A 12,113-nucleotide genomic window follows, 5' to 3' on the forward strand; every position below is an offset into this window, starting at 1 on the left:
CCTAATGGTATCAATGTGGACTTCACCAGTTTCAAAATCTCCCCTTCCCCTACTGCATCCCTAAACCAGCCCAGTTCGTCCCCTCCCCCCACTGCACCACACAACCAGCCCAGCTCTTCACCCCCTACCCAAAGCATCCCAAAACCAGTCCAACCTGTCTCTGCCTCCCAAACCTGTTCTTCCTCTCACCCATCCCTTCCTCCCACCCCAAGCCGCACCCCCATCTACCTACTAACCTCATCCCACCTCCCTGACCTGTCCGTCTTCCCTGGACTGACCTATCCCCTCCCTACCTCCCCACCTATACTCTCTCCACCTATCTTCTTTTCTCTCCATCTTCGGTCCGCCTCCCCCTCTCTCCCTATTTATTCCAGCTCCCTCTCCCCATCCCCCTCTCTGATGAAGGGTCTAGGCCCGAAAGGTCAGCTTTTGTGCTCCTGAGATGCTGCTTGGCCTGCTGTGTTCATCCAGCCTCACATTTTATTATCTTAGGATCCATGGTGACTTGGTTGTGTGGATTCAGAATTGTCTGGCTGATAGAAGGCAGAGAGTAGTTGTGGAAGGGTGCTTTTCTGGCTGGAGGTCTATGGTTAGTGGTGTTTCACAGAAATCTATACTGAGACCTCTGCTGTTTGTGATATATATAAATTACTTGGATCAGTCGGTTAGTAAGTTTGCAGACAATATAAAGATCGTTGGAATTGTGGATGGTGTAGAAAGTTGTCAAAGGTTACAGTGGAATATAGATCAGTTACAGGTATGGGCAGAGAAATGGCAGATGGAGTTTAATCCAGGTAACTGAGTTACTGCACTTCAGGAGATCAAATGTTAAGGAAAAGTATACAGTTAATGGCAGGACCCTGAACAGCATTGATGTGCCGAGGGATCTTGGGTTCAAGTCTGTAGCTCCGTGCAAGTGGTAAAAAAGGCATATGGCATGCTGCCTTTATTGGTCGGGGAATTGAGTACGAGAGTCCGGTTGTCATGTTGCAGCTTTATAAGACTTTGTTTAGGCCACAGCTAAGAATATTGCATTCAGTTCTGGGTGCCACATTACAGGAAGGATGTGGAAACTTTGGAGTGGGTACAGAAGAGGTTTACCAGGATATTGCCTGGATTAGATGGTATGAGTTATAAGGAGAGGCTAGAAAACCCAGGCTGTTTTCTCTGGAGCAGCGTAGGCTGAGGGGAGACTTGATAGAAGTCTATAAAATTATGAGATACATAAATAGGGTTGATGCTCAGAACTTTTCCCCAGAGTTGAAATGTCTAACACTAGAGGGCATGCATTTAAGGTGAGAGGGAGAACGTTCAAAGGAGATGTGAGAGGCTAGATTTTTTTTTACACGGAGAGTGATAGGAGTCTGGAACACGCTGCCTGGGGTAGTGATGGAGGCAGACAAAATAGAAGCATTTAGGGACTTTTAGATAAGCATATGAATAATTAGGGAATGGAGAGATATGGACCAAGGGTAGGCAGAAGGGATTAGTTTAATTTGGCATCATGTTCAGCACATCATAAGCCAAAGGGCATGTTCCTGTGCTGTACAGTTCTATGTTCTATGATATGGTGAGCACCAGAAATGAGATTGTATGTTGTGGTCGCTATTCTGCAAGTAGCTCTCATAACTTAAAAAAAGGGCATCACGGAGACATATTTCATTCACAGCGCTGAAAAAAACAGGCATTACAGGACAAATTTCACAATCCTCACTTTTGAAAAGGTGGTAATATTTTCTATAGATCAGAACATTATTACAAGCAGAACATCACCTTTCTCCACTCCATAATATCTTTAAGTTTTCGGAAAAGAAAGATGCCTTTGCCCTGTGATCTTGCAACCTATTTGGAACAGAAATACTTTGTCAGGGGATATTCAGCAGAATTCAATATGATTTATGAAATTGCTGGCTGTGTACAAATACAGCACTATGTTCCAGCTGAAGCTTCACTGGCTGACATACAGTTACTTGAATTCAACAAGTTCACTGTGTAATCACCTAGTTGCTGAGGTGACACTGGACTGCACCAGTGCTCACAACCTTCACCTATTTTTCAGCTTCACTTCATGTTTAGTCCATCAGCGAACAATTTCAATCTACTGTCTTTGCATCACCATCATCATCATTAGTTTCCCTTCATTATCAAAGATGGCCATTTCTTGCACATCTCAAGACATTTGTTTTACATTCTAACATGGCTAAGAAGCCTGAACGCACAGGTTTCCAAAGCACAAGCTGGATGTCGTGTCTGATTTTGTTGGGACTTCCCTGTCTTTCTAACATGCATTTTTGTCCTTAGCTGCCAGACTTGTTGCTGTTCAAAGGAAACAATGCCACTATTTGAGATTGCTTTCCAGGTGGTTATTGTCCACTATTTTCTGAATCCGTGATGTATATGCCACATTTCCTGAGGTTACCCTTCCAGAACACTTTAAACCTTAAACTTAGTCTGCTTCACAGGTGCTGTCCAAGTTTAAGTTGTGAATACATGACCGCCTTAAGGATTTTATTGTCAGTCATACACATTACATGCACATCATAACCTCTCACGATGAGCACTCCTGGATCATAAAGTATAGGAGGAGAATTAGGCCATTCAGCCTATCGAATATGCTCCACCATTCGATCATGGCTGATATGTTTCTCAATTCCATTCTCCTGCCTTCTACCTGTAACCTTGATCCCCTTACTGATCAAGAGCCGACCTCTGTCTTAAATACACTCAGTGATTTCGTCTCCACAGCCCTCTGTGGCAATGAGTTCCATAGATTCACCACCGGCTGGCTGAAGAAATTACTCCTTATCTCAGTTCAAAAGGGTGGTCTCTTCACTCTGAGGTTGTGTCCTTACGTCCTAGTCTCTCCTACTGGTAGGAATATCTTCGACATGTCTATCGTATCCAGACCTCTCGGAATCCTGTAAATTTCAATTAGATTCCCCTTCATTCTCCTAAACTCCATCAAGTACAGACCCAGAGTCCTCATGTGATAAGCCCTCCGCACCGGGATCATTCTTGTAAGCCTCTTTGGATTTCCTCTAATGCCAGCACATCCTTCCTTAGATACAGGGCCCAAAATTGCTCACAATATTCCAAATGTGTCTGACCAGAGCCTTATATAGCCTCAGCAATATATCTCTGTTCTTGTATTCTAGCCCTCTTGAATTGAATGCTTACATTGCTTTGGCCTTCCTAACTGCCATATGAACCTGCATGTTAACCTTAAAAGAATCCCGAACTAGGACTCCAATCCTTCAGATTTTGAAAGCATTTCTTCATTTAGAAAATAGTCTACACCTCAATTCTTCCAACCAAAGTGCATAACCTCATACTTGTCTGTATTCCATCTGCCACTTCTTTGCCAACTCTCCCGGCCTGTCCAAGATCTTCTGTTTCCTCAACACCACCTGTCCATCTACCTATCTTTGTGTCATCTGTAAACTTAGCAAGAATGTCCTTAATTCCTTCATCCAGATTATTCATTTATAATGTGAATAGTCTTGGTCATGAAACTGACCCCAGCAGAATCCCATGAACCATCCTGACTCTCTGCCTTCTGCCAGTCAGTCAATCCTCCATTCATGCCCCTTGCCCCTAACACCGTGGGCTGTTATCATATTTAGCAGCCTCCTGTGCAGCACCTTGTCAAAGACTTTCCGGAAATCCAAACAGATCATGTCCACTGACTCTCCTTTGTCTAACTTGGTCATTACCTCTTCAAAGAATTCTAACAGATTTGCCAGGCATGATCTCCCCTTTACAAAGCCATGCTGATTCAGCCCTATTTTACCATGCACTTCCAAGTATTCTGCAATCTCATCCTTAATAATGGACTCTGAAATCTTAACAGTGACCGAGATCAGGCTAACAGGCTTCCTACCTTCTGCCTTCCTTCCTTAAAAAATAGTGTTGCATTTGCCATTTTCCAGTCCAATGGGACCCTCCCCGACCCCAGTGATTCCTGAAAGTTCACCTTTGATGCCTCTACAATCTCCTCACCTATCTCCTTTAGAACTCTGGGATGCAGTCCATTTCATCTGGATGAAATATCTACCTTCAGGCTTGTCATCTTCCCCAGCAGTTTCTCCTTAACGATGGCTACTAAACTCACCTCCGTCCCCTGACTTTCTTCAAGTTCTGATGTGCTGCCGGTGTTTTTCACTGTGAAAACTGATGCAAAGTACTATTAATTTCCTTTGCCATTGCTTTATTCCCCATTACTACTTCAATTCTGGACATTTCTGCTCCTTGAAATTTTGGCATCTTTTTCCTCGCATTTAATGCCCAAAATGTTCTAAATACATTTTATGTGGAATCTGTCCAATTGTTTACTATATCTGTAGTAGGAAATCCATACATCAAGCCATATAGGAGGGTAGGTGCTACAACAGCTTAAAACACAGAAAGCACTGTTGTAAGTTTGATACGATGTTTGTTCCACAATCTGCAACATAAAATGCTGAGCTTACTCTGGCAATCTTATTTGTTTACCTACTGTTGATGCAGAAAATTTGAGCAGATTGTGTTTCTGAGACATACAGAGTTAACTTCAAACTTATGACATTGATAAGCATAGACGTTTGTGTATAATCAGAGATTGGTGGTGGTTGGAGAACCACGTCAATTCATACTGATTGAACACACTATACAGGGTACCTTGGTCTGGATATACTGGATAGTGTGAGGAGTACCGGAGTACAGGCTTCACTATTGACTGTGTATGGTATCCAGGTTAGGGGTTTATTGTGGGCAGTGTGCGTGGCACCCGGGTCTGGGGTTTATTGTAGACTATGTGTGGGAGATACCCGAGTAAGGGGTTTATTGTGGGCTGTGTGTAGGGTACCCAGGTCTGGGGTTACTGTGCGCAGTGTGCGTGGGATTTCCAGATCTGGGGTTCACTGTGGGCAAAGTGTGTCTGGGGCTTATTGTGAGCTGTGTGTGTGGCGTACCCATATCTGGGGTTCAGTGTAGTCAGAGATAACAAAGTTTGGAGCTGGATGAAGACAGCAGGCCAAGCAGCATCTCAGGAGCATAAAAGCTGACGTTTTGGGCCTAGAACCTTCATCAGAGAGGGGGATGGGGAGAGGGAACTGGAATAAATAGGGAGAGAGGGGGAGGCAGACCGAAGATGGAGAGAAAACAAGATAGGTAGAGAGGAGAGTATAGGTGAGGAGGTAGGCAGGGGATAGGTCAGTCCAGGGAAGATGGACAGGTCAAAGAGGCGGGATGAGGTAGTAGGTAGGAAATGGAGGTGCGGCTTGAGGTGGGAGGAATGGATGGGTGAGACGAAGAACCGGTTAGGGAGGCAGAGACAGGCTGGGCTGGTTTTGGGATGCAGTGGGGGGGAGGGGACGAGCTGGGCTGGTTTTGTGATGCAGTGGGGGGAGGAGGGGAAGAACTGGGCTGGTTTTGGGATGCAGTGGGGGAAGGGGAGATTTTGAAGCTTGTGAAGGCCACATTGATGCCATTGGGCTGCAGGGTTCCCAAGCGGAATATGAGTTGCTGTTCCTGCAACCTTCCGGTGGCATCATTGTGACACTGCAGGAGGCCCATGACGGACATGTCGTCTGAGGAATGGGAGGGGGAGTTGAAATGGTTCGCGACTCGGAGGTGCAGTTGTTTGTTGCAAACCGAGCGGAGGTGTTCTGCAAAGCGGTCTCCAAGACTCCGCTTGGTTTCCCCAATGTAGAGGAAGCCACACCGGGTGCAATGGATACAATATACCACATTGGCAGATGTGCAGGTGAACATCTGCTTGATGTGGAAGGTCATCTTGGGGCCTGGGATGGGGGTGAGGGAGAAGGTGTGGGGGCAAGTGTAGCACTTCCTGTGTTGCAGGGGAAGGTGCCAGATGTGGTGGGGTTGGAGGGGAGTGTGGAGCGGACAAGGGAGTCGCGGAGAGAGTGGTCTCTCCGGAAGGCAGACAAGGGTGGGGATGGAAAAATAGCTTGGGTGGTGGGGTTGGATTGTGGAGGGCGGAAGTGTCGGAGGATGATATGTTGTATCCGGAGGTTGATGGGGTGGTATGTGAGAATGAGGGGGATCCTCTGGAGGCAGTTGTGGCGGGGGCAGGGTGTGAGGGATGTGTTGCGGGAAATGCGGGAGACGCGGTCAAGGGCGTTCTCGACTACTGCGGGGGGCAAGTTGCGGTCCTTGAAGAACGTGGACATCTGGGATGTGCAGGAGTGGATTGCCTCATCCCGGGATCAGATGTGGCGGAGGTGGAGAAGTTGGGAATAGGGGATGGAATTTTTGCAGGAGGGTGGGTGGGAGGAGGTGTATTCTAGGTAGCTGTGGGAGTCAGTGGGCTTGAAATGGACATCAGTTTCTAGCTGGTTACCTGAGATGGAGACTGAGAGGTCCAGGAAGGTGAGGGATGTGTTGGAGATGGCCCAGGTGAACTTGAGGTTGGGGTGGAACGTGTTGGTAAATCTTCGGTCCGCCTCCCCCTCTCTCCCTATTTATTCCAGTTCCCTCTCCCCATCCCCCTCTCTGATGAAGGGTCTAGGCCCGAAACGTCATCTTTTGTGCTCCTGAGATGCTGCTTGGCCTGCTGTGTTCATCCAGCTCCACACTTTGTTATCTTGGATTCTCCAGCATCTGCAGTTCCCATTATCTCTCTTTCAGTGTCGTCAGTGTGTGTCTGGAACTGGGGTCTGGGATTTAATGTGAGCTGTGTATGTGTGGAGTACTTGGTCTGGGTTTCACTGTGGTCAGTGTGTATAGAATAACCGGATCTGGGGTTCACTGTGGGCTATGTGTGTGTGTGGTATTCAGGTCTGGGGTTTAGTGTGAGTAATATATATGGAGTACTCACAGATATTTGAGTCTAGGGTGCTCTGCGGACAATGCGAGAACTTGGATAAGTGACCTGTGCCTACCTGTTGTGTTTTTTCTCACCGGTTTCATGATCCAGGTGATTCCAGGATTTCTCTTGAACTCCTCCACAAAAAGGTGGTACTCCACAGGCAGCTCAAAAGTCTTCGGAAAAAAGTCACATTTTGCTGCCTCTTGCTTCCCCTGATCACGCTCCAGCTGTTTGCGAAACCGCTTCAGGTTTTTCACCATAAAGTTTTTCCGTGTCAACTTCCATGCAAAAAAAAATTGTATGAACATTTAAACCTTCAACATGTAGATTTAGAGACTTGTTGGATTAATTCTTCACAACCCCATTCTTTAACTGTGGCCCACATCATAAAGGTCACAAGGAATATCTGAGACCTAATGGACCGAGAGAAGAGGTGATGGATACATTCATTGGATTTGAATGATAGGGATCTCATGGTGCAGTGGTATCATCCCTACCTTTGAGCTAGAAGCACAGGTTCAAGTCCCTATTGCTCCAGAGGTATGCAATGACACCCCTGAACAAGTTGATTAGAAATTTTTTTGGTAATTATTGAGCTGAAAGTTTTATGGAGTTTGGCTAACTGAAATAAAGCTCTCACTAGAAGTGTAGACTTGGATTCTGTTTAAATACAGTTATTGCCTGGAGTGATAGTAGGACAAAATCGCAAAAATCACAATTGTTAATGCAAAGGGAGGCCAAACAATGTGCATCTTGATCACTGGTGTGTGAAGTCTGTCTTCATAACTCTCAGCAACAACTTGCATTTATATAACGCCTTCAGGAAAATATCCTCAGGTACTACACAGGTGTGCTCTAGACGACAACTCACACCGAGTCACATAAAGGGAAATTGGAACAAACACCAAAACCGAGTAGGGGGCTGAGTTATAAGACAGGAGGAGAGAGATGGAGAAGTTTAAAGAGGGAATTCCAAGAAACCTGGCCAATGGCTGACGGCATGGCTGTCAATGATGATGCAATTACAAATCAGAGGAGCACAGAGATCTCTGAGGGTTGCACATTTACAGGGAGTTAAAGAAAGAGAAAACATGAAGCCCATAGAGGAATGTAAACATATCCTCATTCTTTGGGAAACTCCTTATAATCAACTCCTTTGGTCATAATGCCCTCCTGAATATTCGGTATGAAGTCATTGAGACTTTTTATGTTAAAGACAAGTTGACTCCAGATATGGGGAATGAGGAATGGAGACTGGGGAAGGAGGAAATGACAAAGGTTCACGGAGGGAGCTTGATTCTCCAGTGCCAGTTTGCAGCCAACATCTAAGACCAAATGTTTCCTCGTTATTTTAAAATCAGGATGGTTCTGATGATTACACTTAATGCTAATTATTTCTACCAAGCTAGGATGCAGTAAGCTTTGACTTTCATACCTCATAGTGATTGCGAAAGTGACAGACACGAACATGCTCATCCATATACGTGTAGCCGAAGTTTTCACGCAGCCAACTGATGTCACACCAGTAAAAGTCCCAATCTCCTTCACTGTCAACAGAGAGAGCTGAATGAGAAGAAGGACATGAACATACAGCAAGGCATAAAGACACAAACCACAATAACTTGCAAATATAATGTCACATCACGGATCACCATATATCTAGTTCACCAAACAGACCATGGAAAAGATTTATAGATACATCATGAACAAAATGAACATATTCAGATAGCTGAGACTAAAGATCATCAAACTTCTTATCCAAGGGTCCAGGCTTCATGTCTCTGAGCTTTATTCTGGAGAACAGATTTTCACTTGAGAGGAGAGAATGTTAAGGGTAAGTTAATAGATGCTTCCAAAACGAAACAGGAGCAAAACGTGGACTATGAATCGCTACTTATTTTAAGCTCCATGCGACTTCCTAATGTTTGACAATGGCTTGGGAAGGGAACGGTACAGAATGCCACCTTGCCGAAGGAGTTTATGCACATGCAGCTAATAACTGGGCAAACAGTGTCCTGAACTGATGCCAGGATTTCCACTATACTCCAGCCTGTGCTGTTTTAACCTAGATGCAGCTGAACACATCAGAGATAATGGGAACTGCAGATGCTGGAGAATTCCAAGATAATAAAATGTGAGGCTGGATGACACTCTCATCCGCCTAGCTGAACTCATCCTCACACTCAACAACTTCTCTTTTGACTCCTCCCACTTCCTACAGACTAAGGGGGTGGCCATGGGCCCCAGCTATGCCTGCCTCTTTGTAGGTTACGTGGAACAGTCCCTCTTCCGCACCTACACAGGTCCCAAACCCCACCTCTTCCTCCGGTACATTGATGACTGTATCGGCGCCGCCTCTTGCTCCCCAGAGGAGCTCGAACAGTTCATCCACTTCACCAACACCTTCCACCCCAACCTTCAGTTCACCTGGGCCATCTCCAGCACATCCCTCACCTTCCTGGACCTCTCAGTCTCCATCTCAGGCAACCAGCTTGTAACTGATGTCCATTTCAAGCCCACCGACTCCCACAGCTACCTAGAATACACCTCCTCCCACCCACCCTCCTGCAAAAATTCCATCCCCTATTCCCAATTCCTCCGCCTCCGCCACATCTGCTCCCACGATAAGACATTCCACTCCCGCACATCCCAGATGTCCAAGTTCTTTAAGGACCGCAACTTTCCCCCCACAGTGATCGAGAACGCGCTTGACCGCGTCTCCCGTATTTCCCGCAACACATCCCTCACACCCCGCCCCCGCCACAACCGCCCTAAGAGGATCCCCCTCGTTCTCACACACCACCCTACCAACCTCCGGATACAACGCATCATCCTCCGACACTTCCGCCATTTACAATCCGACCCCACCACCCAAGACATTTTTCCATTCCCTCCCCTGTCTGCTTTCCGGAGAGACCACTCTCTCCGTGACTCCCTTGTTCGCTCCACACTGCCCTCCAACCCCACCACACCCGGCACCTTCCCCTGCAACCGCAGGAAATGCTACACTTGTCCCCACACCTCCTCCCTCACCCCTATCCCAGGCCCCAAGATGACATTCCACATTAAGCAGAGGTTCACCTGCACATCTGCCAATGTGGTATACTGCATCCACTATACCCGGTGCGGCTTCCTCTACATTGGGGAAACCAAGCGGAGGCTTGGGGACCGCTTTGCAGAACACCTCCGCTCAGTTCGCAACAAACAACTGCACCTCCCAGTCGCAAACCATTTCCACTCCCCCTCCCATTCTCTAGATGACATGTCCATCATGGGCCTCCTGCACTGCCACAATGATGCCACCCGAAGGTTGCAGGAACAGCAACTCATATTCCGCCTGGGAACCCTGCAGCCATATGGTATCAATGTGGACTTCACCAGTTTCAAAATCTCCCCTTCCCCTACTGCATCCCTAAACCAGCCCAGATCGTCCCCTCCCCCCACTGCACCACACAACCAGCCCAGCTCTTCCCCCCCACCCACTGCATCCAAAAACCAGTCCAACCTGTCTCTGCCTCCCTAACCGGTTCTTCCTCTCACCCATCCCTTCCTCCCACCTCCAAGCCGCACCCCCAGCTACCTACTAACCTCATCCCACCTCCTTGACCTGTCCGTCTTCCCTGGACTGACCTATCCCCTCCCTACCTCCCCACCTATACTCTCTCCACCTATCTTCTTTACTCTCCATCTTCGGTCCGCCTCCCCCTCTCTCCCTATTTATTCCAGTTCCCTCTCCCCAACCCCCTCTCTGATGAAGGGTCTAGGCCCGAAACGTCAGCTTTTGTGCTCCTGAGATGTTGCTTGGCCTGCTGTGTTCATCCAGCCTCACATTTTATTATGCAGCTGAACAGATGCTCAGTCTTATGAAGGGAAGCCCAGTAGCACACTTCACCCTCCCTCTCCAGCTATAAAGGATCATGAACTCTTCTCTTCACAGGGTGCTCCCTCAAGACAGAGAATACCTTGCTTCCACACTTGTTCTGTGGCTTCTGAACTCAAATGTTTGCATGTTCTGTAGAATCTGCCAGATGCAAACTCCATGGTGTTTGAGACGGTCATGTGGAGGGTTGTTTGAACAGCTTGACTATGACATCTGAACTATATATATGCACGTTCTTGATCAAATTTCTCAATGCGCCCTCCTGAATGAGCTTTATTCTTTTATGGCTTTGAATATGACTGTATGCATTACTGGAGATTAATGCCAAGTATTTGTACAACTCCTCTACCATCTCCTGATTCCCCATTATTATTTCTCAGCCTCGTTCTTTAAGGGGCCTAGGTTCAGTTTGGCTTCTCTTTCCATCGATTAAAAGAGGTGGAACAGGGAGGCTACATGAGGAACAGCCCTGCTCTGCTGATGTTCTGCATGATTGAACAATGTGTGATACTAGTAACCTCAGCCACAACTCCCTTGTCACTGATATCCTATACCCCTTACCCTTCCTCCATTAATGATTGCCAGATCATGTTCTTTCTGACAAGAATGAACAACACAAGAGAATAATGCTGCAATACATTTCCCCAGTAACTGCAGCATGGCTGAGGGGAGGTAACAGACCTACAATTCAGGAGACTGAAAATGGCATAGGAAGAGCAGTTTCAAGCTCCCACGTCACTATCTTGAACAGGGGCAAGAGAGTTATCTCCTACTTCAACTAACATCACAAAAACACATTAAAGACATTTGGAGGTGGGTGAAAGATGCCACATGAAAGTAGACCTTCCATTTTTCCTTCCTGCTCTGACTCCTACACTGGGACTTACACTGCAGGCTGTGACCATGTGCAGATCCCTCTTTAGCTGAGTCTCTAAATGTAAACACAGTTTCAGTCTCTGAACTCATAACTTCAAGTGTAAGAATAAGTGACTCTGTTCTTCCAACTTCCACCACTGATGATAAAGGTTCCTCTTTGAGACTACCTGAACTGAAAAGGAACTGGGGCTGGGCTGTGGTGAGTGGACAGTAGAAAGCAGGACACAGCTCCCCAAAGTGGGAGTTGGGACTACAAGTGGGGTCCTGAGTGCCAAGGTAACAATAGCTGCTATGAAGCTCTGAATATAACAACTGTATCCCATACGTGACAAGTCCAACTTATACAGAAAGCTGTTTCAGAGATAGTAGGAACTGCAGATGCTGGAGAATCTGAGATAACAAGGTGTACAGCTGGATGAACACAGCAGGCCGACCAGCAACAGAGGAGCAGGAAAGCTGATGTTTCAGGATTCTGAATTTCTGAAGGTTCGAAGCCCGAAACATCAACCTTCCTGCTCCTCTGATGCTGCTTGGCCTGCTGTGTTCATC

The 12,113-nt window shown here is 46.8% G+C and overlaps 1 protein-coding gene across 2 annotated transcripts in view; it reads right to left on the reverse strand.

Annotated features, from left to right (window-relative positions):
* ttll9 (tubulin tyrosine ligase-like family, member 9) overlaps nt 1-12,113 on the reverse strand; it is a 49,533-nt gene that overhangs the window by 30,840 nt on the left and 6,580 nt on the right. For both annotated transcript variants that reach the window (XM_059652870.1, XM_059652871.1), the window contains 3 exons: nt 8,244-8,355; nt 6,901-7,086; nt 1,774-1,842 (listed from right to left, as the gene is read on the reverse strand). In XM_059652870.1, coding sequence (XP_059508853.1) covers nt 1,774-1,842; nt 6,901-7,086; nt 8,244-8,355 — 367 coding nt within the window. The remainder of the gene's footprint in view (nt 1-1,773; nt 1,843-6,900; nt 7,087-8,243; nt 8,356-12,113) is intronic.

Source organism: Stegostoma tigrinum, chromosome 19 (assembly GCF_030684315.1).
Source record: "Stegostoma tigrinum isolate sSteTig4 chromosome 19, sSteTig4.hap1, whole genome shotgun sequence".
NCBI lineage: Eukaryota > Metazoa > Chordata > Chondrichthyes > Orectolobiformes > Stegostomatidae > Stegostoma > Stegostoma tigrinum.